The sequence below is a fragment of the Lepidochelys kempii genome, chromosome 5 (assembly GCF_965140265.1).
Source record: "Lepidochelys kempii isolate rLepKem1 chromosome 5, rLepKem1.hap2, whole genome shotgun sequence".
Classification (NCBI taxonomy): Eukaryota; Metazoa; Chordata; order Testudines; family Cheloniidae; genus Lepidochelys; species Lepidochelys kempii.
In genome coordinates, this window is record NC_133260.1 from 68,980,615 (window position 1) to 69,007,604 (window position 26,990).

Genomic DNA, 26,990 nt, shown 5'->3' on the forward strand with positions numbered 1-26,990 from the left:
AAAGAATAAAGGAGAGGGTGGAAAGCTGACAGGACCAGTCCATTGGCAGACCAGCCTGTTTGCTTGCTTAAAGCTCTGTGCTGTCTTGTATTTGAACAGCAACACCCCAGAGCCTAGGGGAAGCCCCGAGTTTCTGTGCCCCCTTCTCCCCCCCCCCCCGCCCCTGCAAACAGGGCTGTGTGTGGCCCGCAACTGATTTTTTCTGTGGGTCAATGGCCCTTGATTAAAAAAATGTTCCCCACCCCTGATTTAAACAAAAGGATGTAAATAGTGAAAATTACAAATCTTGCTTCAGTTTTATTTTTCTAAAATACCCAGTTTTGTCTTCACTTATCTTAATTCATATTACATTAAAGCATATAGGTTTATAGAACTTGAAAATAGAAGAGACCATTATAATCATCTAGTCTGACCTTCTATATAATATGGCCCATAGTATTCCACCCAGTAATTCCTGGATGAAGCCCCTAACTTCTGCTGAGCTAAAACATGGCTTTTAGGAAGATATCCAATCTTCATTTAAAACACCAAGTGATTGAGAAGTCACCACAGCCTTCAGTAAATTGTTCCAACAGTTAGTTACTATCACTGTGAAAAGTCTGCACCCTATTTTCACTCTGAATTTGTCAAGCTTCAGCTTCCTGATGGTGGATTTTATTATGTCTTTGTCTGCAAGTTTAGACGTTTTGAAAAAAATTCAGAACACACAAGCTGAAGATGAACTATTATCACAAAATGTTTTATAAAGACTAAGTGTTATAGAACTCGAGAGTACAGGAAATATAAAGCAGAAGCAATTGTTTACATAGACTCTATTTTAGGCTACTCAGTGCTATTAGCCTAACATTTAGTAGATACAAATGGAGGACTGTGGAACACAAATGAGAAAACAAGCCTTAAAAACAACCATGCTTCAGCAGCACATGAATCTCTCAGACACAAAAGCAACAGCAAGTACCATGAAAGAGCTGAATTAAAACGTCCACACCATTCTCAGTTTGCCCCGTGACACTGAAGTACAGAATTGCACAGGTATGAACACAGTGATGACAATGATGAGGATGATAATACTTAGCACTAATATTATGCATTACACTTTTAAATTCCCACAGAAATATTAAAAAGGTAAGTATAATCAACAGTTTTTTAAAAGTCTCAGTGATAGACTCACTGGCATAATCCAAAAATAGTTGATAAAACAGACTACTACAACTTCTACAGGATCAAGTGAGACATTTCTGTCAGTGCATATTTTCACAATTATTAATACAGATATAACTGACAGTATTCACTGTAATGGCTGAGAAGTATTTGCATATTGTATTTCAAAGCAATACACTGCACTAGCCAAATAATTTGTTATACACAATACACCTAGCAAATGTGTCTGCCACTGACAATCCTTATGAGGAATCCATTTTTAAAATTTTCAACCTCATAAATTTTAAATAACTAAATAAGTACACATTATACACCATTGAGCTTTAAAATTTGTATTTATTTTTTTAAATCAACTTTTTATTTACAAAAAGTGAAAATTTAAAGTATGCCACAAAACATCTTTGGTTTTGAGATTTGTACAAGTCTCTCAACACAATTATTAAACCAAGAACAAAAACACTGTACCCACTATACCCCATAATCTTGTATTTAAACTAACAATCCTGAATACATGTTTACTGCAAATTCATAGTAATAAAACCCCTGAAAGCAAGTTAATGACATTTTTACCATGTTAGCACATCTATTTATTTATTATCTATATTTGGCTTAGGGGAAATGAAAAAAGAGAGCAGAACAACATCTCTTTCTGCCCAATTTTGTATTTTAGTGAATCTCATGCAGAATATTGTTAATCAGAATACTAGTGAAATCATTAGATCCAATTTGGGTCATACCATATCTTCCCATGACAAAATGTGAAAGAGGAGGAACGAAGTGTGTGGAAACTCCATGAATTTAAATGGTCACCCCCTGGGGCAAGGAGTTTCTGGACAAACAGAAGAGCAGGGGACATGGCCTTCACAACCCAGAAAACCCTTTTTTTTTTCTTCTTTTTTTTTAAAAAAAAACTTTGAGATATTGTGATGACATGTGCAGGATGTGCTTCTATAATCTGCTTAATCTTCAACTGTTCCCACATTTTGTGCATTTTGTGTAATTCATTGTAAAGTACAGGAGAAATATGATCTGTGCCAAATGTTTTATTGATAATGTCAATTGACAGTGATTAAAATCTTGATGCTGCAAAGAGCAGTGTAATTGAGTACTTAAAGTTGAAGAGCTGCATCCAGCACTATACACTGGAAAAACAAAACCTAAACTTCACAGAAATGCATGGAAGGCCAAGTCATTAATCAAAAACTAGCTTTCACATATGTGGAGATCCCTCTTTTGAAATCCAATTATTAAATTTCTGAAGGACTTTATCCTCAGCCTTATAAATAAGCAAAGGTATTATAATGAAAACATGTTTTCTTGGCCCAAATTGGTGAACTGAACCTATTCATTAGAAGAAAGCCTATTTATACATGTCTCAAAAAATACATCACAGTGTTGTCTTGGCCAAACCTATAAGAGGTTTACTGGCATTATGATCAGAACAGCATTAAGAGAAATACACTACATAAAGCTTTGTCTAATTCGGTAACTAATTGCTCTGCTTGACTTGAGTACATTTTGGCAAAGGATATTGTAATAGATTATAATTAATTTTTCTTTCCTCCTCTTTTCAAGAGTTCATTTATTGCTTTTGTAAATTCTCACAAATGTATGTCAGAGAGAGAAGAAATTATAACTATGAAGTAATTAGGTGAGGGAAAGCGCCAAGGACACACTGAACCTTACTTTCCTTTGAGTATGAAAAAGCTATTCAAGATTTGCAAGGTTAAGCTGTCCAGGGAACAACCAGGCACGAAAGAATGGCAGGTAAACCAAAGGAAAAAATCTTTAAAGAATTTTCCAAAACTAGGACTCCTGACTCAAAGGCAAAGGGAAACACCATCTTGGAACACATAATTGAACCTGATAAGCATACATTAAGCAACAACTTCAACCAAGAGAAACTGTAGCTTACGTTAAGCAAATACAAAAAAAGACAGTTTTCTAGACACTGCCTCTCAAACCTTTTGCTCTAATGAGTAGCAGCAAACCTAAGTATAGATAACCCATATAAAGATAGACATGAAATATTGGACCAGTTATTGAATAGTTGTAAAAGATCTGAGACTCAGCAAACAGTTATTACTCCTCACATAGGTTGCTCAACAATACAATTTTGTGTGGGCATACACTAGGGTGACCAGATGTCCCGATTTTATAGGGACAGTCCTGATTTTTGGGTCTTTTTTCTTATATAGGCACCTATTACCCCCACCCCCATCCTGATTTTTCACACTTGCTGTCTGGTCTCCCTAGCATATACTGAGGTTAAGTACAATAGTGGATCTATCCGTGTTTGGGTCTACCTCTTAGTGAATAGATTTAAGAAAACTAAAATTGTAGGACACATGCTTAAAGTCCACCATGAAGTTACCTCACGTGGATATTTAACTGGACCTTACTTTGATTTCAGCATGCTAATTATTCCATGCACACCAACAAAGTGATAAAAACTTATCTGAATAAGAAAGAAAAAGGATTCTCCAAATCACTGAGAACCCTGATAAGATCATCGCTGAGCATTTTTATTATTATATGAACTAGGAGAAGGTGAAGAAATTTCCAAGAAGTTTCAATGTCACCGAATTTTTGCAAGAGTTTAGTGCATCACTCCACACTTATTCCTGAAGCTTTTTCATTAGTATGGAAAACGATGGAAAGGGCAAACTCTCTTATCAAATATTTCAAACAGCAAAAAAACTTAGCTTAGCTGTGCCAAGTAAAACCAACGGGTATAAACCCAGGGCAACATATCACTGTCCATGCAACCACAGCTTCATTACTACTTATATTCATACTAGCTCTCGTACAGGAGCAGGGAATCACTTCCTAACTTGTGGTACAGACTGTGTTACTCTGAAGCCTAGAATGTCCATTGAGACAGTATGGAGAGATGGAAACAGCGATAAGTATGTCTGAGAGCTCTTTTTGTTTAGAATACCACCACATTCAATCATAACTGGAATTTGTGGTCTGTTAATTGTCCAGTTTGTAAGTTCTCAAGTTCTCAGTCACTCTGACTTTTCGAATTACACCCATGCAGTGTATAGATACACTAAGCCATGTATCTGTGCCATGCCAAGAGTTTCTAGACCATAATGATATCACAGATTAATTAACCTATCATCAACTTTACTTGACAGCTATTTTGCATGCAACAATTTAATTGGCTGTCTGAGGGAGACTGCACATATGGTATATTACTTGTCCCAATTGCCACATGTGCATGACAAAGCGGGTTTTCATCTACTAGTGATAATGTAATATTCCAGATACATCATGAATGTAGACCTTCAAGGAGATGATTACATCATCTGTATTGCAAAGGGTTTCTACATTTCTAAATTCGGAACCATTTAATGAAATACTGGCCAATTTTATTCGACATAGACAGTATATGTCCTTCTTTACCCTTCCAATATTATAAAGGAGCACGCACACATTTTCTACTCCTTAGCTGTCCTCTGTGGCCTCTTTGTGCTGGGAGGGAATAAACACAAATTAAGATGATGCTATCAAATTCCCTTTTGGCAGAGAAAGAAGAACTGAAACAAATTTCACCTAACGGAATTGGGCTCATTCTTCTGCTACTCTGGGTGTCCTCCAGCCTGCTTGCTGGCATCTTCAGAAGCAGCAGCAGCAGCAGCAGCGTTGCCAAAACTTGTCACAATGTAGGTCAGATTTTGAGGGGACTCTCAATCCTGTACATTAACTGCTAGTAGCTCGGACTTTTCACCTGAGCTCCTAGCAATTCCCCCTTTGGCCAACAGACAGTTATTGTGCCACTTTGTGCAGCAGACAGCATCGGACAGTTGCTGCCTGCAGTACATAACCGTGTACTCTGAGCAGGACAGAACCGGAAGCAGGTCTAGTACAGCAGAGATCTCAAGTTTGGCAGCACCAGCCTCAGCCCCCTCGCCCTGGACTCCTCATGCAGTACTGAAAGAAAAAGTTAATTGGGAGTAGAAGAGCAGGAAAGGCCTCCAGCATAGCACCTTCCCCTGTGGGTAGAGGGGGAAACAGGTTTGCTGGTTGGAGCATTCCAAAGAGAAGTGAGAGGCACTGCTTGTTTAGGAGTGTCTCAAAGGGTGGGAGGTGTCTATGTATGATCAAGGCCAATAACCTCCTCTCCTTCAAATCCTTCCTTAAGACCCATTTCTAACTGTGACACCTATAAAAAATCATGACAAATATTTATACTTAAAAAGTCATGTACTTATTTTACTTACACATTTTATGAAAAAATATCCTTCTTGCATATCATCCTTTGTTGAGGAACCTTGTAATCTTATTACAATAGTCTTTGTCTTTCCTCCCCATTCCTATTCCACTATTGTGTTTGCTCCTTAATTTTGCTTATATGTAATATTAGATTTTGTGCTCTTTGAGGAAGAGAGGAAAAGTATTCATGATTTTATGTAAAGTAACTTCTGATTTCATGAAGCGAACTGGCAACTGAATTCTAGGAAAGTGGTGTGCAGGTCCTCTTAAATTACCTAAAAATTGTATGAAAGGGAGAATATTTACCAAAATTGTTGCTTCAGAAAATAATTACTTTTTAAGTACTTGTGGGAACAGAAAACGGTAAAAGGAAGGTGGGGATCATATTTTGGTTATGGATGAGACCAAGTTAAAAATGTTTCAAGCTCATATAATTCTGGTGTATAAAATGACAAGTAAGCAAAAATACTTCAACGTATGCACATTTGTTATAGTAATAGGGTGACCTGATATCCTGACATTATCGAGACGATCCTGATATTAGGACTTTTGTCTTATATATGGAACTATTTCACTCTCTCACACATACACACACACACACACACCAAAAAAGAGTGTCCTGATTTTTCACACTTGCTATCTGGTAACCTTGTACAGTAAACAATAGTGGTGCGTCTGTCACTTACCTACTTCTGCTCCTGTAGGAATGAATTTGGGAAAGCTCATTAAAATTGTGGGGAAATAATGCATGAAATGCAAACAGTGTATCATACACTATGCAGTAACATTTTGTAGGCATTTAAATGGTCCTTAATTTTCTTCCAGAATGCAAATTATTCCAGGCTCACGATCAAAACTGTTTTAAATAAGAAGAGAATCCTCAAATCATGACTTTGCTATCTGAGAATCAAGATTCAAACATCACTAAAAGCATGTTTTGGATTATGTGGGTCAGAAGAAAGCAAAGAAATTCCCAAGAAGTTCTTTGAATGTATAAATCAGGGTATTAAGCACTGTGATGATTTTGGGGACTCTGTCTGTACAGTTTATGAATTGTCTATGATATTTGAACTCTATATGTATCTTTACCAAGCTGCAAACTCCATTTTGAATGTGAGGCACTCATCAAGCTAGCATGTGTATGTGTACATGAGCTACCCCTAGCTCATAGTGTGGATATATCCACAGACAGTGATATATTACTATAACTAAAACACAATAAAAAACTATTTTAAAAAACTTTACATGAAACATATTTAAACAGATTAATAAAAGTCACATATGTATATTCTATTAAAACACTCTGTAAACAATTTCAGATCCACAAAACTACATATCACAAAAAAAGTATGCAACTGTATCAGGTTCTCAAAATGTAAATTAAACAAAGAGTCATAACTTTGCATCATTCCTGAGATTTAAATTTTAATTAAAATTTCTACCACTTACATTGTATGTCTTGAAGTAGGAGACAACATTCACGTTAAATCAAAATTCCAGAAGTAGAATCCACTGTCTTCGATTTTTTCATGTATGTAAATGTGTCCAAAAAGTGATGGTTTTTAAAATCGGAGATACAGTATTATACATTTGAAACTAAACAGTAAAGAAATTGGTGTACACCCAGAACTGAAAGAAACATGGGTATGCACAGAGTAAACAATACGTCTATAACATTCTGAAGTTACGAACTTCCAGTTAAAGCAGTTGCTTTATTCACAGTGGGCAACCACTATCAAGAGCCTGCAATGACTTGCATGAATATTTGAATGTCATCTGACAAGACCTGCTTGGCAATACTTCATTCAGTCTTCGGTCTAACAAGTTCACTGTTATGTCCTATTGATGGATGGCTGCCATGATTCACCACAGAAAGGCAGTTCTCTACAATATAATGATGTTTAAACTTTGGGAATAAATTCCACTTGAAGATATTATGGCAAGTAAACAAATACATTTCAAGGGTGCACTTTGCTTTGAAGTCTAAAACTTTCTAAAGTCTCAGTTATAGTAAGCACGCCACTTATGATCCAAAACATTAACCAAATTGAAAATATAATTATTAGATTCTCAAAAGCTGTATGCCTGTACAGATGGTTAATTTATCAATTTATACTTACGTGGAAAGAATTAAAGAAAACAGCTTTCTCTTCCTTTAGCCCTAGTTAATGGAGACCTATAAGAGAGCTTTTGTCTCATGTTGGCATTCTGTCAAATATAAATTTATTCCAGTATTTCCCCAGCCCACTTCCCTTTTTATACTTGTTCATATGTTTGATGTTTCTTAGTTGTGGTAAGCCATGCAACTTCAATAACACTGGCAACAGAGCTCCAAAGATAATGTCATCTGTATGTAACAGAGCAACAACTCTTAACTTCTAAAAATATAGTTGTTAATAATTTGCTTTAGCAAAGTATAGGAAATGATCCAGGAACAAGAATTTGAACACCTCAAAGTGATGTAGAGCTTGAAACCCAGATCTGAACCCAGGTTTCAATGTCATAATTAGAGTTTCAATCTGCAACATGCCATAGCATCCTAAACTTTGGGTTAAAATATGGAGTTGAATCTGTATCTGAATTTTGTAGTGTGGCCTCATCTCAAATAAAATCTTCTCCCCCCACTTCACTCCTGAGAGCTGTAAAGATTTAACAGTAATTTTAAACTGTCAAGCAAGCAGGAAAACATTAATATCCTTAGCAGTTATTCAAATATAGAATATTTCCCCTGTCCCCCAAATATAACATAACTCAACAATGATCTCACACATGCGCACACCCACAATAGGAGGAAAAAAAGGACACACAAAAGCATAACAATTTTAAATATACAGTGAAGGAAAATAATTACAAATAAGCACAATAGAAAATACACCAAAATACCACAGTAAATCAACGGAAACATCAGTTGCCAGTTCACTGTATTTAAATGCCAAATGCACCGAGTATGTCTGGCAGACACAAACCTCCTTTTTGTGCTCTCATATATACCTGCAATGCCTTGCTGTTTTTGCTAACTTTTAAAGAAAGTCTGTTTAAAAGTAGTAGTACATCCTTTTATGGGCCAGAAGTAAAGCAGTCATAGATTAATGGCTTGACATTTCTATTTGTGAACATTTTTGTCTCAGAGGCCGGCAGAAAAGAAACCTATTGATTTTATTTAATTGTAAACTGACTATACCAATTCCAATATAATATTTTGGAAGACAGGTTGCCTAGTGGGTTAATGGTTCATTCCAGTCTTTTTTCATATCTCATGGACAGAAATTGAAGGTACCTCCATAGAGCTGAAAGTAAGGTCATCATGAAAACACTATGCAGTATCTGACTCTCTTTTAGGATGCTGCTACAAACTTTTTTCTCTCTCTTAGAAGCCTATATGCCTCACTATGGGGCAGAGCTAGCAAAGAACAGGTAGGTCCTGGCCAGACCTCCCCACTAATTGCAATGATGCCACAGGAGAAAGAATTATTTCTATCCACAATAGAAATGTAAGTATTAATATTGGAGGGTCTTATGTTTCTGAACAGAAAATGTCTTCCTTACCTTCATAATGGCTGTGGAAGTAAGTAGTAACACCTCATGGTCCTCAAAGTCAAAGATTGTTTACGACTATCTGCCTGAATCTCTTCCTCTTTTATTATTACGATAAGCACCTGTGCCCTTGATATAGCATCATTTTAAGAGGGTGACTGTATTCCAAATCAGCCCACCAATCTATGCAGACACAGATCTTATTAGGAGAGGGACAAGCCAGTACTGAGTGGCCTTCTTTAAGACACAAATGAGGGACAGACAAGCTTGCCAGTGAAAGGTGAGAGTTGAGAAACTATATTTGGTGAGGAGTCAGGGGTTCCTTCTGCCTCCCCTAGGCATAGTCCTTCCCACTGTGCTGCTTTTCCTTAATCCTCTCCTACTTTCCACCACAACTAGTAGTGCTCACTACTGCTCCTAAATCCTCCCTCAGAACACCAGCCTTTCTCTTAATTTTCCACACACACTCCCAGAAGTCTGCTCTCTCACAAGCTTCAGAAGCCACTGCACCCCTCCCAATATACATATATGTATACCTGTTGCTGGTTTTGCTAACACTTGCATTCCCCATTGCTTAATCTGTACCAGCTCTGATGCAGCCCTCACCTCACCATCCTAATGCTACTAAGCTCCCTCAGAGATTCATCATGTCCTGATAACCTCCTCCCCACAACCTTCCCTGGATCACTACCTCTGTAGAAGCAGAAGTTCACATCTCCTCTCCTGCACATCATCTTGGCCAGCCATGGATTCTGACCATATGAGCATTTCGCCCTCTGTTCCCAGCGAATATCTGTCCATACGAAACCACCACAAAAATTCAGGACTATTAGCAATCTCTGCTAAAAGTGCTCCCAGACCTGGGATCACAGAGATACTATAAATGTGGACTCAAGGGATTTAGCAGAGCTGTCTGTGGCACCTTGCGTAGCTCCTGCCCACACTATGTCAGATTCCACTCAGTAATATTAATCACTCATTTATTATGAAAAGCAAATTCACGCACAAAAATTTTAAAAAGGAACAATCTACATTTGCGCTGATATCCCATGCACCAAGACAGACCCCAAGGCAAATTTAAAAGATGAGTTATTCACCCTTCAAAAATGGTGTTTATAACAGAAATACTGACAGACTCTAAACAATATAGTCAGTGCCGTAAATCATTAAGACAACCATCACTTTTTTCTCTTTCTTGTGTAAATAGAGTGTCCATGCTAGTTGCATGGTAAATTATAGGTGGTAGCCTCAAAATGAAACTATAATTGCAATAAAGATTGTGTCTTGTTTTCTATGTGTCAATAACTGGGTTTTTTTTACTGTTTTGTACTTTAAATTATACCACTGCAAATATTTTATCTGTAGAGGAATGATATCTATACAACCTTTCAGTTTTCAGGTAGGTCTAAGGACTCATTTATAATATTCTGTCATTTTTCATACCTTCAGGGTCCACTGCACTCTGTTAATTTCTGTAAGGACTGTCATATAGAAAATAGCCAAGTCACACTTACGTCAAATCTGCCATTTTTAATTACTACCAATCAAGTCCAAACAACTTCTCCTTTGGTTTAACATGCATGTATCTAACTTCTAAAAAATTTTTTTATGCCACAATTCATAAAATAGTTTAGGCTGATGCTAAATCCCTTGCACTGAATTAATAACTAACCACAGGAGAGATTTATCATCTCAAGCTTCTTACATGAAAATTGTCGGAGTTAATCACCTTTAGCATATTTTCACTATTTACAGAGCTTCATTTATCATACATTTTAGCAGTTTGACAACACTGAGCTATTTAATTGCCTTTCCCAATTCTCAAGTATAGAAAGAAGAAAATAAAAAGGGTGGCAATGTGGCTTAAATATTTTAACACTTCTGGTAAAATCCATCTCCACCAGAAAATGGTTTCTAAGGAGACATTTATTTTAACACTGGTGGTATGTAAAAGTAGAATTAAGAAGGGTACAAACATACACTTCCACCTTAATCACTGAGAATATACTCTGAGTCTATGTCTGGTAAAACTTTAAAAACAACTATGAGAAGGATCTGTTTCAATCAAATGCTTGATATTTAAAATCTGTCTCCTATAATAGAAATTGATGTAAAAATGCCAAAGGGCCTCAATTCACAAGCACTTCTAATTGGATGTAGTGCTTACTACTATAAGCTGACTTCAGTGGGACTACTCACTATAGTAAGCACTTTGATTTAGGAGAGGTGTTTGGGGAACTGGCCCTAGACTGTTTTTCAGTAAACATACTTAAGTGGCTGCTGTACTTCCATCATCCAAAGAAAGCTCTGTGGAATGGCACTTTAATATGTACACTGCTAGCTTGTACAGAAATTTCATCATGGATTACTAAGAATAATCAGATGAAGTTCCTTTTACCTATACATTATTGCTCAATGAGAACAAAAAGCAAATCATGCAAGAAATTACTTTACTGAAATAAAGAATGAGTGACAACTCCTAAATCTGTCAGTGGAGACATTGTGTGTATAAATGTTACATTACTGTTATAATGAAATATTGCAGAATATGTGCTTCGATATTCAGTAAGCAGAACAATGCAGCTTCACCATTTTAATTGATTTTAAAAGAAAACTGATATCGGAATTCCCTAAAACCACAATGGCGAGAACCTAAAGATGTGAACTTGCATTTTTATTTAAATTACAGATTGTTGGCAGAATATAACGTGGAGGAGATAGTGAATCAGACATAATAATTTTGTCCTTTTAGTTTCCCATAAATTCTTGTCAAAGACGCTACCATGAATCAATTTTATGAGTACAGTAAAATCAGGTTTTAGGTTACTGTTGAAAAACTCCTAATAGTCAACACCTTTAGGTACAGTCATGTGAAAGCTGCAACAGATACAGCTGACTTGGAGAGACAACAGAATAGAGGGAATATAAACATCCGATGAAGTGAGCTGTAGCTCACGAAAGCTTATGCTCAGATAAATTGGTTAGTCTCTAAGGTGCCACAAGTACTCCTTTTCTTTTTGCGAATACAGACTAACACGGCTGTTACTCTGAAACCTATAAACAAGCAAACTTTTTTGGCTATAATTAATCTAACAGAAATACATCTGAAGTAGCAACCACAAAGAGCAATAAAACAATTGAAAGCCAACTTTTGTTTAATTACATATGTAAATACCTTATTAATATTTTTCCTGTTTACACTGCATCAGAATTATCTGATACTCCAAAATCCTCAGGCCCCCCACTCAATTAAATTCTATAATATACTGATTCACATAAAACTATTACTTGCAAAGAGAAAAATTAATCAAATCATCCAATAATGTACACATTTTAAAGCATAGAACCTATACACCATTAACAAAATAAAAGCTCCAAAAACTTATTCCATTTAATCAGGACAACTTCCAATGTTACCAAAATATATCTGAGAGAAAAATGAAGAAAAATGTGATACATGACACGTCCTTATCTATTAACACACCTAACATTCACTGAAGTGAAACTATCAAAAATTCCAAGAATAAGAATTTGTAATCCATTTCCTCATAATCATAACACTATAACCAGAAAACAATAAAGAATATTCTGAATTCACTAAATACGTTTATTAGTAGTTTTAAAATGCTCTCTGACTAGAGCAATGCCAGTTGTAGAGGTTATTTACCTTCTTCAGAAACTGGAGTTTTTTTAAATGAGTGTTTGTATGGGTGCTCCACTTCAGGAGCACACGTGTCCCAAGAGCCTTGGATTCGAGACTTTTGGTAGGACTGCCTGTTCAACCCACGCATGTGCTCCAGACCTCCTCATGTCCCATACTGAGGATATACAAAGCTGCATAGATAAATGATCCTCAGTTCCTTCTGTACTTCAAAGTCCAATGAGTAAGCTAAAACTAAAGAAGTCTAAGATGTAAAAACTAAAGGGCTTAAAGCAGGTACGCAAGATGCTCTGTGTCGGGCCGTAGGGCAGTTGAGAAGGAACTGAGGTTGGTTTGCCTGTGCAGCTCGATATAGCCTTAGAACACGGCAGAAGGAGATCCAAAGCACATGTGCAGGCCAAATGGGCACTTCTACTGAAAGTCTCCAACCAAAGATGCATGGAGGCATCTGACAGATATCGCAACTTCCTGTTATATCCTTATTGAATTTAAGTTGAAGCATCTTTGGAGTCCATTGTATTAAATCAATGGTTTATGTATGACTGTGTTCTACTTCAGAGTAACAGCCGTGTTAGTCTGTATTCGCAAAAAGAAAAGGAGTACTTGTGGCACCTTAGAGACTAACCAATTTATTTGAGCATGACCTTTCGTGAGCTACAGCTCACTTCATCGGATGCATACCGTGGAAACTGCAGCAGACTTTATATACACACAGAGTTTTAGTTTGTGTGTGTATGGGGGTGGGGGGGTGTGAGAAAACCTGGATTTGTGCTGGAAATGGCCCACCTTGATTGTCATGCACATTGTAGGGAGAGTGGTCACTTTGGATGAGCTATTACCAGCAGGATAGTGAGTTTGTGTGTGTGGTTTTTGGGAGGGGGGTGAGAGAACCTGGATTTGTGCAGGAAATGGCCCAACTTGATTATCATGCACATTATGTAAAGAGTTGTCACTTTGGATGGGCTATCACCAGCAGGAGAGTGAATTTGTGTGGGGGGGTGGAGGGTGAGAAAACCTGGATTTGTGCTGGAAATGGCCCAACCTGATGATCACTTTAGATAAGCTATTACCAGCAGGACAGTGGGGTGGGAGGAGGTATTGTTTCATATTCTCTGTGTGTATATAAAGTCTGCTGCAGTTTCCACGGTATGCATCCGATGAAGTGAGCTGTAGCTCACGAAAGCTCATGCTCAAATAAATTGGTTAGTCTCTAAGGTGCCACAAGTACTCCTTTTCTTTTTGTGTTCTACTTCATGAGGGAGGACTGCTGCAGCTCCACCAGAAACTAAAAATAGTGGGCAGTGATTAAGCCCAATGACCCAAATTGTAATAACCCCAAAGAGAGAGATACTAGGGCAAATTAGATTCTTCAGAGATCAAGGGACAAAGAAAGGACTTTTGGATAAATAGCCTGATTCAACTGAATCAACAGATGGACAGCACTTTCTATTCAAAGGGGGGCCCCACACCTCACAGAAAGTTTGGAAAGATTTTAGCCTATTAGGTCCCTGTAAGACTGATGAATAACTTCTGATGAGCTATTTGCATGTGCAAAGGAATGTCTGTTGTCTTTATGGTTTTTCTGCAATGCCTTTATCTTAAGAATAAATGTGCTTGCTTAGAAAGAGCTGTGTGGTAACTTGTAACTGCTGGCAATATGCTATTCATAGCCACTGAAGAAAAAGCACAGGCACTGGTCTTTTAGGTTGACTGGTGTTCTGGGGAAGTTGTCTTTACTTCGTCCTTACTTAACGTGCCTCATACTTTTCTGTTTACAGAAGTCAGGTTGACAAATTTCTCATCCAGCAATTTTATGTTTGCCAGAAAATGCTTGTGATAGTTTCCTGATTGATCCCTCTTGTCTCAGTGATCTTACATCTGTCTTAATTATATGAACATTTTTAACACTTGGCTTAAACTTCTGAGCCTGATCTTATGTCCACAGAATTCAATGGCAAAGCTCCGATTGTTTTTAATGGTGAAGGAACAAACACTTTGTGTCTTCCCCATTTACTTTAGCTTCTAGATTAATGCAACCTCTGTATTCATCACAAAGACACTGTTTTCACAGACAGTTTCAATCTTCAAAATAAAACAGCTTCTGAATAAAACAATTTAAAGTAGGAGCTCATCCAAAGTATTCCAGTTCTATTGACTGGTCAGACTTTATCTCCAAATTTAAAAGTTTGAAATATTTTACATTCATCAACTAATTATGTTATGAAAGACTTAAGTTGTAAAAGTTCTTCTAAATTTACTTCAATTAAGCACAATAGTATGATACTCTCAGAGAATAAGTAATTTTATGAATACACTGTCACATTTTCAGGTAACTGCACCTGTATTCCCCCTCAGTTCTCCCTCAAGGTTTCCACTTTTCACTCATTTAAGGTTTCCACTTTCCACTCATTTAAGGTTTCCAGCTCCCAGCAATCACCTCCATTGGGCAGAGATTCATGTTTCTCTCCCTTCTGATGTGGGGTGCAGGGCTTAAAGTTGCACAGCTCCTTTCTTTACACCGTGAAATCCCCAGCAAGCCAGTCTTCCCAAAAGTCAGTACCTGGGCTTTTCTCTTTCTCTCTGAGGGCTACTAACACTGTGTTGCCAGCAGTTAAAAGTTACCACACAGCTCTTTCCAAGCAAGCACATGCATTCATTACAGAGAAAACATAAAAAACAACAAACATTCCCATATGCATGCTAAAAGTTCATCATTCATCAGCCCTATGGGGCCCTAGTAAGTTAAAGTATTTCCAAACCTTTATAAACCCCATACTAGTGACAAAGGGATTAAAGAGCTGCTGTGAGCAAGGCTGGCCCCTGTCCTTCCAGCCTTGTCTATCATGTTGGCGTGGAATAAGGGCTTAAAAGCAGGAAGTTCCCAGCAGCTGGGAGAGAGCAGACAGTGGTTCTATAGTTCCCAAGGGAGACATTTGGAAGCCTTCGGGGGAACTGCCCTAAGACAGGCCATTCACTAGCATCACCACCACCCCGCCTATATGGAGAAAATGTCCCTGGTATACTGATCAGACAGGATAGGTTGGGCAAGCTCCAAGGTAGAGGTTGGTACCTCTATCCCCTACCCCTTTTGGGGTTAGGGAATCTGAGACCATACTAAAGGGACTAGGGCAGTGGGATCCGAGAGCTTCATCCTCTTCAAACACAAGTGGACGGTATGACCCAATTTATATCACAGAGACTCCCATATAGGCAGATGGGGTGTCCAAAGCATTTTTCAGTATCCGTACTGTAAGAGGTGCCCATCAGCAGCCAGAGAACAATGACACCGTAATGCAAGGGTTGGGGCCCCTCCTGGACAGAATGCCCTGTTTGTCTGCTGGATCAGGAAGAAGAGCCCTGAGTTTAAACTCAGGCTATTTACCCAAAGTCCTTTCTTTGATCTCTGGAAAATCCAGTGAGTACCAGTATATGCAAGCCTTCCCAAAGGGCGGTGCCTTTCTGAAAGTGTTTACAACCTAAGCAATTCACCTTAATCAGCCCCACATACACTGTTTTTTGTTCCTGGACGAGTTCTGGTAACCATCCCCCCCCCCCCAATTTCTGGCCCACAGTGATACATAATACAATATGGTCCCCAAAGATATTGCAGAGGATTGCAATATCGGTCATATGTGCATTAATGTAAGTTGTATAACTTATTTAAGTAAGGTAAGTTGTATAACTTATTTTTTTAGTGGTGGAGTTTGAGCATTTTTTTAAACGTAGATGGTTGTAAACGTCTTACGAATATGTAGACATCAAAATGCATAATAGCAAGACACAAGGGATATGATCTTTTAGACAACACCGAAAGAAGACAACTGAAAGAAGTGAATGCATTCAGAATTAAGAAATGCTAGGATTTACCTATAGTAATTCATGTCAGCTGTCATACAGTACAAAGTACATTTATTCTTCTGGAAGACTCTAAAATATCCCCAAGCACAAGTTATATTACATGATAGGAAGAAGAATAAATATCAATGCTCCTGAAGTACATTTCCACTTCAGTCAGATTAAAGATGATGGATCTGAACACGCACCATTTACTACTGTAGCTACCACCGATAAAGAGAGCGACCACCGATAAAGAGAGCGTACATTCTCTTTCTCATGTAAAAATACGGTGCAAGGAAGGCTATGTACATTTGAATTTAAAATGTGTTTTATTAAAATAATGCTTCAACATCAAGATGTAGTAACTTATACTTTCTAAAGGAACAGCTTTAGTTTCATTACATGTAATGGACAAGCTTTAAAATGTACTAGACCATTTTTAGACATTTAAGATTGTTTCTAGCAACAAGTGATTCTGCATTTTAGTAGACACCTGAGAGTAACAGCTTAGTTATTGTCCTAATGCCTCATTTTCCACCACTGCCAACACCATTTTAGCTGAACCCATCATTAGCAACTTTGGGAGCACTAGCAAAGGGAGCTAGTCAGCTGCTGACACCATTTTCAGCACTTTATCATCTAGCACTGGTTGCAACAAATGCAACTGGCAGTCTGAAAAGAAGCCTTATCTCCACTCAGTCTCCCAAAGTTGTTAACACTAGTTCAGATGAACCTGTGTGAGCAACAATAGAAACTGTTCATATATTTCCCTATTGTAGTTATGGCTCTAATAATAATTTACTTTAGGTAATAACATGGTAGTACCCCCCACTGTGCTTTGACACTAGTCGGTTTTGCCTCTTTATATAGCACCAGCCAGTATTATCACCATGTTACCAAACTCTTTTACAACTCTACTGAAACATGTTTATAACGCTATTTGATACCATCTACACAGGCAGGATCAAACTGTGTTCTAATTATAGCTGGGGCACTACTGTGTTGTAGTAGTGTCCCCGAATACTGACAATTTTGTCATGCAGATAGGTCCTCATATTTAATGGCTTGCAAAAATATATATGCAACTGCACACAATTTTCTTAAGAAGGAAGTACAAGACAGAACTAAAAACTTTATGTTTCAGCACTTGGTGGATTTACTGAAAATTCAGCTCTGCTGAGTTCTACCTCTTTGCTTCCATTTTCAGTTGTATCTTTTCAGTGGCTACTTTTCCCATGCCCACTGATTCTATCTTTTCTTATACAGTGGAAAAAGTACAACATGCTCTTGGCTAAGAGAAACAAAGTCACACCAATTAAAATTATTTGCCTCAATTCTCTAGTAATGATTTAAAAATAAAAACAAAAACCTGTACTGTTCCCTCTCCACTCAAAACTTATGTTGATCACAATAGACATAGACAGACCATCTGTGGTGCAAATACTACCAATAAAGTGTTTTAGCATGAAAGGCAATTTATGCAGCCCGTAATATGCCAAAAATTTCATTGCCATTCATGGAGAGGAAAAACAAAAATTGCTCAAGCCTTGTACCAAAAGTTTGAGTGAAAATTCCATCTCTCCTTTCCAGAGCACCCAAGTTTAAGATAAACTAGAAGTTCTGTAAAACAAAATCTACTTTGTGTGTGTGCCATATTTAGTATATAGTTTTGTTTCATTTGTATAGTTTTTAAACTTATCTCTAGGTGAATTAAGTAATATTGAAATTGACATGGACTGCAATTCCAAGTGCACTGTGACATGACTTTTACAAAAGAATAACAGATCATCTACTGCCTGATCCTTGATCATTTATAGATACAACACATAGCACAAGTTCACAAAACCTTTCTTGGAAAATGACATACTATGGGGCACTCTGCAAACATTTGGTAAACCACCACTTGCTCAAATCCCCCATTAATTTTATTTCCAAATGTCACCATTTTTATTGAATCAACTGAAATTTGATGTAAAAAGAAAGCAAGCAGAAAATATTGGGGTCCACAGAAATATTTAAATACAGTGTCAAAGCGTGTTACAGCAGCTAGGGGTGTACAGAGATCTCCTGTTTGTACCCATCAGATGATAAAGTATGGATACAAAATGATTTAATAATCTATAATGACCATTTTCCCCAAGTCTGTCTATTAATGGAATTGACGACAGTTTTTGATTTTCTTCACATTTGAAACAGGTAGTAAGGAATTCTTTCCACATTTTGTTTTACCTAAGTGATACATATATTGTGCAAGTTCAGAGCGACTTTGAATACCTACTCAGGTATTCAACATATTTAGACTTTCCTAATAAGCCATTTTAAAATAAACTATTTTCAAGTTCCTATTTAGCCCTCAGCTTCTGACAGACTGGTTTATTTGTCATGACAAGAAACCTATTTTCTTTACATATTAAAACTAATTCACAGTTATCTTAAGTGAACATATTTTTCCTGTAGGTAAAAATGAAAATGAATTTATTTCTCTGTGCTTGCCTTGAAGACACAGACGTCTTATGACAAAATAGCTTTAATAAAACATGAAAAATAATCAATAGATCTTATGAGTTTCTGCATGTGGAGATGATTTACAGGGTATACAAGACATGTGAAAGTCTTGCACGCTGAAGGCTTAAATTCCTGAAAACAAGAAATGCCTCGGTTGCAGCATAATGGGAGATGGCACTGTGCAACCAGGAGGAATTAACATTGTAGATAGACTGGTGCATTGCCACAGTACTAGTGATTCCAGATTAAGGTACTTTGCATCTGAAATGCAAACTTTGATTACTTTTGCCAAAGAATCTGCAAATGCCACCCACTCACTCACCTCAACAGGTAGAGGAACTTTATGGGACTGGTGGTGAAAGGCCCAGCAGTGAGGGAGGGAGACACTCACTGTGGGACACCAGGTAACTCCTCTGACACACATTGATCAGTTTGGGGAGAGGGGTGCTGACTGGCCAGAATTCCTCAGCTCCCAGGATTTAACCTGGCGCAGGAGCAATGGGGAGCGTCTTTCAACTCCGTCCCAGCAGTCCACCCTATCCACCCCAAACTAGGAATGGGAATCTGGCCTCACACATGCTGCAGGTCTAGTCAATTTTGGGGTCAGGAAGGAATTTTTTCTCCCATGAGCCAGGGAGTTTTACGCCTTTCCTGCACACACTGTCAAGCCACGGTAGGTTAAGTAACAATGCACTTGGTACTTAACTGAGGTACTTGGTTGAGTTCTTGATTCATCACAACTTGCATCTGCTTTCCTGTGCAGTTAAAATAATAAAATGAACAATTCCCAGAGGTGAAAGACCTGGGATTTTGGTGACGGGCCCTGGGCTCATGGGGTAAGGTAAGACTTTGTGGCTTTCATGGAGCTGAGGTCCCCACCCTTCCGCACCCTTTGTTCTCCTTGCAGGGGTATGTGTGTTGGATTCAGAGCAAGTTGAATCCTGGGGGTGCAGGCTGAGGAGAGCCTACCACACAAGTTACAGGTTATATGGTAGGAGCTCTGTAACACCTACACTGGAACTAAATGCCTAGCATAGGAGTGTATGGGTCATGGGTAGGTAGTGCCCCTCCCTTGTATTTAAGATTAATAAAAATTGTGGCCTGCCACATCCATGTGTCTGTCCTCATTTCACTGCTGTTCTACATCAAATGCATTTCATGGTTATTCACCATTATACCTTAAAGCTGAACAAAAAGTCTAGTTTTTCGTCAACCAGATTACATGTAACTTTACCAGTATGTTTGGTTTGCATGTTTTCAACACTTCCAGAGTTTCACTTTTAAGTTTTTGTTTTACACAAACAAATCCAAATCCTCAAAGTGAAATTCAGTACAAAAGCAGCAAAACTCACTGGTTTTGATACAAAATTGAAAAAACTCACCTAAATGACTTCTCCCATAGGACACTCCCTACCTCCAAAACAACAACAGCTCCTGCCCTTGTCTGCATACTTAGTGTTGTCTTCTAGAGGCATCTTGTAAGCCTCCATCCAAACACTTCAGAAAATTGCTGATTGTTCCTTTCTTGAACTTAAGGGAATGGTCAGTTTTCCCTATTCTCAGCCTCGAAAGGGCCATCAAACATGCAAGACCATTTCTTCTCCAGTCTACTAAGAGACAGGGAATATAATCCTACCTTCTTCTGCAACAGTGAGAGTGGGAAATGTTCCTCTGGATCCCAGGACTCCAACCACAAAAAGCCATTTTCTCAAGCTGAAACACTCCAGAAAGAAGCACAAGACAATAAGGATTCCTATTTTATAACATGGCACACTAAGGCTTCTTTTCCCTTGAGGAATTCCACCATTATTTCAACAATTTCCATCCCACCATCAACCTCAGTCTGAACCAGTCCACACAAGAGATCCACTTCCTGAACAATACAGTGCAAATAAGTGATGGTCACATAAACACCACCCTATATCGGAAACCTACTGACTGCTATACTTACCTACATGCCTCCAGCTTTCATCCAGACCACACCACACGATCCATTGTCTACAGCCAAGCGCTATGATACAACCGCATTTGCTCCAAACCCTTAGACAGAGACAAACACCTACAAAATCTCTATCAAGCATTCTTACAACTACAGTACCCACCTGCTGAAGTGAAGAAACAGATTGATAGAACCAGTAGAGTACCCAGAAGTCACCTACTACAGGACAGGCCCAGCAAAGAAAGTAACAGAAAGTCACTAGCCGTCAACTAAAACTTCTCCAGCGCATCATCAAGGGTCTCACAGATCTTGGGAGACAGGCCAGTCCTTGCTTATGGACAGCTCCCCAACCTGAAGCAAATACTCACCAGCAACCACACACCACACAACAAAAACACTACCCCAGGAACTTATCCTTGCAACAAAGCCCGTTGCTAACTCTGTCCACATATCTATTCAAGGGACACCATCATTGGACCTAATCACATCGGCCACACTATCAGAGGTTCGTTCACCTGCACATCTACCAATGTGATACATGCCATCATGTGCCAGCAATGCCCCTCTGCCATGTACATTGGCCAAACCGAACAGTCTCTCCACAAAAGAATAAATGGACACAAATCAGACGTCAAGAATTAAAACATTCAAAAACCAGTCGCAGAACACTTCAACCTCCCTGGACACTCAATTACAGACCTAAAAGTCACAATTATTCAACAAAAAAACTTCAAAAAGAGACTCCAACGAGAAGCTGCAGAACTGGAATTAATTTGCAAACTGGACACCATTAATTAGGTTTGAATAAGACTGGGAGTCGATGAGTGATTACACAAACAAAAAACTATTTCCCAATGCTAATTTTTCCCCTACTGTTACTCACACCTTGTTGTCAATTGTTTGAAATGGGCCATCCTAATTATCACTACAAACGTTTTTTTTCTCCTACTGATAATAGCACACCTTAATTGATTACTCTCATTAGAGTTGGTATGGCAACCCCCATTTTTTCATGTTTTCTGTATATATATATATATATATATCTTCCTACTGTATTTTCTACTGCATGCATCTGATGAAGTGGGCTTTAGCCCATGAAAGCTTATGCTCAAATAAATTTGTTAGTCTACTCTAAGGTGCCACAAGTACTCCCCATTCTTTTTGCTGATACAGACTAACACAGCTACCACTCTGAAACCTATAAGAAAGTATGTTACTATATCTGTTGTGCCCATTTAATTATCAAAGGAATTAACCACTCAGCCTAAGGATGACTGAATCTGAGGTATAATTGGTATTCATGTTAGTGGTCTATGATGGTACTGTACATCACAAACATATGTTAGGCATTTAAAAATAAAGACAAAGGGAGAGTGAGAAGACCTTTATCCAAAAAGGTTTTACCCATTTTCCCACAAAAATTCTAAAACAATATTGAATTGGTACTGGTGTGAATTAAAAAGAAAATATCAGTAAAATGTAATGAAGTTAAAAATAAATTTGTTGGCCATTTCAAGAAAAATCAGAAAACTAATTAAGGCAGTCATAGATATATAGATATGTGAGAGAGAGAGAGAGAGAGAGAGAGAGTGAATATTTCTTTAATCATATGCTTCAATACTTACTTCCCATTTTTATTTCAGGTATAATTTTTAATGGATAAAGAAAAAAGATTGTAAGAGGTTTAAAAATAAAATTGTGATTGTGGTTAGGAAGAGGAATATATTATAACTGTTAAACAATGTCTTTATGGTTAGTGTGAAATGCACTATGAACAACCACTGTAATCTAAGGATATCTCATGGCTTCTACTTAAGGCCTCTATTTTCAGCATTTATAAAACTCCTTCTGTAGAAATTCACTCAGAAGAATTTTTTGTTGCTTTTCACTTCAAAGAACTGGCTTTGAGATATTTTCAAATTGTTTTAAAAGACACTTCTAACTTTTTAGTCTCATGTTTTAACAATATTTTCCACCCCATGTAAGGTGTAAACTTAAATTTCCCATGAGATTTTTCTTAATTTTAAATACAAGATTAGTTTACAGACAGAAAGAAACAGGAACATATAAAGTCATAGCTAAAGTTAATCTAAGGATAATTCTTTACTGATACACACTATTTCTTTTGCCAAAAGCCTGGCAGTAATACAGTTCTCTAACTTTTAACAAATACAAGTTCCACAAACTGAACCTACAAATAAATTATCATTCCTTGCATACTCATGTTTTTGTTTGGATTTTATGTGCCCATGAGCAATGTTCAAATACTGCACACCTGTCTGCAGAAGTATTCAAAACAGGAATTCTATATCTCAAGCAACCAAATCAAGGAGCACATTCTGACTTTATCTACAAGAAAAACTGAATAATGCCCTCATTCATTTATAAGTGACTCACTCTCTACTGTTAAAAAATATGACGGACGCACCAGAAAATAAGGGTCTAGATGATTTACCCAACATAGACAGAAACATCAGTTTGAAAAACAGTTTGCTTGCTTTTAGGAGTTCTTTCCCACCAAACTGCTATGAATCATCACTGACTCCAATTATTCAATACAATGGGTTAACTTTGCTCTTCTGAGATTTACTGCTGTTAGATGGTATAATTAAGTTACCTGTCATTAATGATCCAGTTCAGACAGAGATTGAGGGAGCTAAGGTTTTTGCATCTCTTCACTATTTCCATCACAGTTTCGTTATCCAGTTCTGTGATATGACGTAGATCCAGGCTGGAAAGGTTTCGTAGCTATTGAGAGAAATACAATAAAGAGGAAAGTGTCTGAAAAGGTACTAATATTCAGTAAGTACTGACACATTCTGTTATAAAAGCTTTTACACCTTTCTGGAATCATGTGCAGTATAGGACAGACAGGCAAGATGCATTACAGTTCATGAAAAGCCCTTCTCACTCAGAAACATAATACAGACATCAGCATGAGACAACCAGATTTTTCTTTGAGAAGAGTTTATTACTGAAAATGTAATACAATTAAAATGACAGAATAACTGTTGGCTAGTATTATATGGGCCCTCTAGCATATCTATAGTTTAGAGTGTTTTAGCAGTTCTATTATGAATTCCCCCCCCCCCCCCCCAGGTTTAGTACCTGCAAAACTCTGCTCTGGCTTTTGGCTGTATGAAATCAGAGGCTTCCGGCATTTTCTTTTCCTGAAATACTAAAATGTTTCTTTGGTGGTGGTTTAGTTGAAGGCAAATAAAGTTAATGCTTTCAAAAACTTTTTACAACTTTAGAACTTAAATATGTGACTTTGACTTTTAAAGTTAATCTTTGCAGGACATCGCATTGCTTTTCCATGATACAGTTTCTACATCGAGTCCACAATTTCCAGCTGAACTCAAGTGTATCTTTTAGAAAGACATCTAAATTGATTTAAAGACTACATGATGGGGAATCCTCATATCCATTGTTAAGTAATCCAATGGTGAATATCCTCACAGCCACTGGTCTTCAGTATTGTCAACCAAAAGCAGTCAAAGTTAGACCCCCTCCAAAATTTTGAGATTGGCTTAAAAATAATGAGGTGTTTAAAAAAACTTGCAGGGGAGGTATTTGCCTTCTGGTTTTTGAGCCATTTGAACAAACTTTAGATCACAATTTTCAAGCTTTTCTTTGCAACCACAAGTGCTGGAGACATTTAAAAAAAAAAGAAAAGAAAGAGCTGAGATGCAAATGTAATCACTTAACTCTGGGAGCCAAAGCTTTAAGAAAATTACAAGTAGTGTAAGTCTCATGATAAAAACGCAAGAGTTGGCAATACTGTATCTTGTTATATCTTTGGACTTGCCTACACAATGTAGTAATAAGCACTAGGGATGTGTGGTTTTTAACACCCACTAATGCGTCATGCATTAACTGGTCCTTGTAGACCTTACTGGTGTGCACTAAATGTTCCCTAGCGCATTTTACGTTAAAGCATGAGAACGAGGGAACAGTTAGTGCCTATGTTACTGAGCAGTAAAAATCAACACCCCCCTAGCGCGCAACCTCTATCCTACCATGTGGACAAGCCCGTTCTCTGCTGAAGAGGCCTCTACTATCTGAAAGCTTCTCTCCATGTAAGTATTTACAGAGAGTAATCAAAACACCTTCGCTTTGATCGACTTAATTTCTCTAATCTCTTTCAGTCACTTTGGGGAGACCTGTGATAGTTTTCATATGGAAATGTGATTTTCATATTGACAACTTCCCTTTAAATCAAAGCCTTTTTTCAAATTCATTGAGACAGGAAGGATACCCCTAAAATACTCAATCTTCCTATAAACAGTAGACATTACTATTACCAGAATAGTTAACTGATCCCTGATTACAGTAGTCAGACCTACATCAAAAATTGTGCTGTCTTTTTATTGTGTTCTCTCTCTCCAGGAACAGGCAGCTTCCAGCTCATTCCGGACAGAGTGATCTTGTATAAAGAGTACTATCTTATTAACCTAACAGTCTAAAATACTACATCTAACTATAGTTATATATGGAGAATTTAAACAAATATCTATCCACAGAGTAGGGTTACACAAAATTCAAAGGCACACAGAACACAATCCTGCCTTCCTGGGAGGAGCACAATATGACAAACGATATAGCCTGGGTAACTTTAACATTAACTTGATGTATTCCCATTTTTTAATATTTTTCAGTATTTCCCTGTAAAAATAAAAAAGGATGAACTCAGTATGCACGTAAGTGAAGGATGGATATAGCAGGAGGCATATTTTGAGTTAATGTACACAAGTTGCCACAAACTCCTCAGACAATAACTCTCAATCCTTTTCTTTCTAAATATACTTAGTCATAGTAACTTCTAGTGTTTAAAAAAAAAAAGCTGTCTGAAATAATCTCTGGCATACTCTAGGACAAATAATTGCATTTAGGTAATACTGACATTTTAATTAAATTTACCTTCTCTGTATGAAAGAATAGTAATCCTATTCAGTGATTTAAGTCACCACCACGGATTTGATTAAGTAAAGGCTTACAACTGAGATCATATAAATTGTTCACTTCAGTAGTTAAACACTAAGTCAAGATATTTAAAAGAAACTGGGGACTTAGAATGCAGGCAATCTTTAGAACTGGTGTAACCATGTTTTATTCCACAAGGTCTAACTTTCTCCAATTTAAAGTTAGAAAAGAAATTAAATAGATTTATTGCCTACAAAACTCTGCTGATTAAGAGTTAAATTCAGGGACCCAGTCCCCAGTAATGGGTTGGATGGAGAATATTTCCTCAAGGAGTGGGAAAAAGAATGCTACCCCCAGGTTGCAGAGCTGTTTTGTAGAGGTAGAGTGACCATATTTCCCAAGGGGAAAATAGGACCCCGCACGGGGCTGGCCTGAGCCGCTCGCCCAAACCCCCAGCGCGGGAATGACCTGAGCCCTCTCCCCGCACAGGGAGCAGGCAGTGCTTGGGTGAGTAGCAACGCACATACTAGATAGGGTGACCATATTTCCCAAAGGTTGGGGCTGGCATCCCTGCTCACCTGAGCCCACCTGCCACTTGTGTGAGGCTAGGGCTGACGTTGCTGCTTGCTAGAGCCATGCCTGCCCCCCACCAGAGCTCTGTCTTTCCTCCCATCCTCCCGCATGGGGCTGGCATCACTGCTCACCCCTCCGCATGTTCCTCTGCACCCTGCTTTTTCCAAAAAATTTCAGGACACTCTGGAGAGGGCTTACAAAGGGAGGGTCCCAGCCAAAATGAGACATAGGGCAACTTTATGTAGAGGCTACTCCAGTCCAATTGCTGAAAGGCTCTCTGTAACCCTAACTTATTCCTACTACTTTGTGCATGCATACTGGGAGGGGGAGAAGAATGGCAAATGGGGTTCGGATAGATTGGGGGACAATGGACTCATACAGCAGCAGCAGATCTTCTTGGCCCTTCTCCTGTCTAATACATGCACTTAGTTGGAAAGAGAGCCTCAGCAGCACTGGGCTCTACACAGCCCAGGGGAGAAACACTTTCAGTGTCCCCCACAAAGGCATCCCATCTCCCTTTGTATCTGTGCAGTGAAACTGCAATTACTCTGCTGCTATTGGGATGTGGATTCGCCTCAACTAAATGGTTATATTAAATAATCTGACACGTAGTAATAATTTTGGGAATAACAGGCC

General features: G+C 38.0%; 1 protein-coding gene across 9 annotated transcripts in view; it reads right to left on the bottom strand.

Moving 5' to 3' along the window:
* Positions 1 to 26,990, bottom strand: part of FBXL17 (F-box and leucine rich repeat protein 17) — a 485,194-nt gene that overhangs the window by 290,392 nt on the left and 167,812 nt on the right. For 8 of the 9 annotated variants that reach the window (XR_012158992.1, XR_012158991.1, XR_012158993.1 and 5 more), the window contains exon 6: positions 23,476 to 23,606. Coding sequence is in view for 6 of the 9 variants with exons in the window: in XM_073344633.1 (XP_073200734.1) it covers positions 23,476 to 23,606 (131 nt within the window). In the remaining 3 variants the exon portion in view is untranslated. Of the gene's footprint in view, positions 1 to 16,131; positions 20,641 to 23,475; positions 23,607 to 26,990 lie in introns of those variants that run through there. The other variant, XM_073344638.1, reaches the window with a different exon arrangement.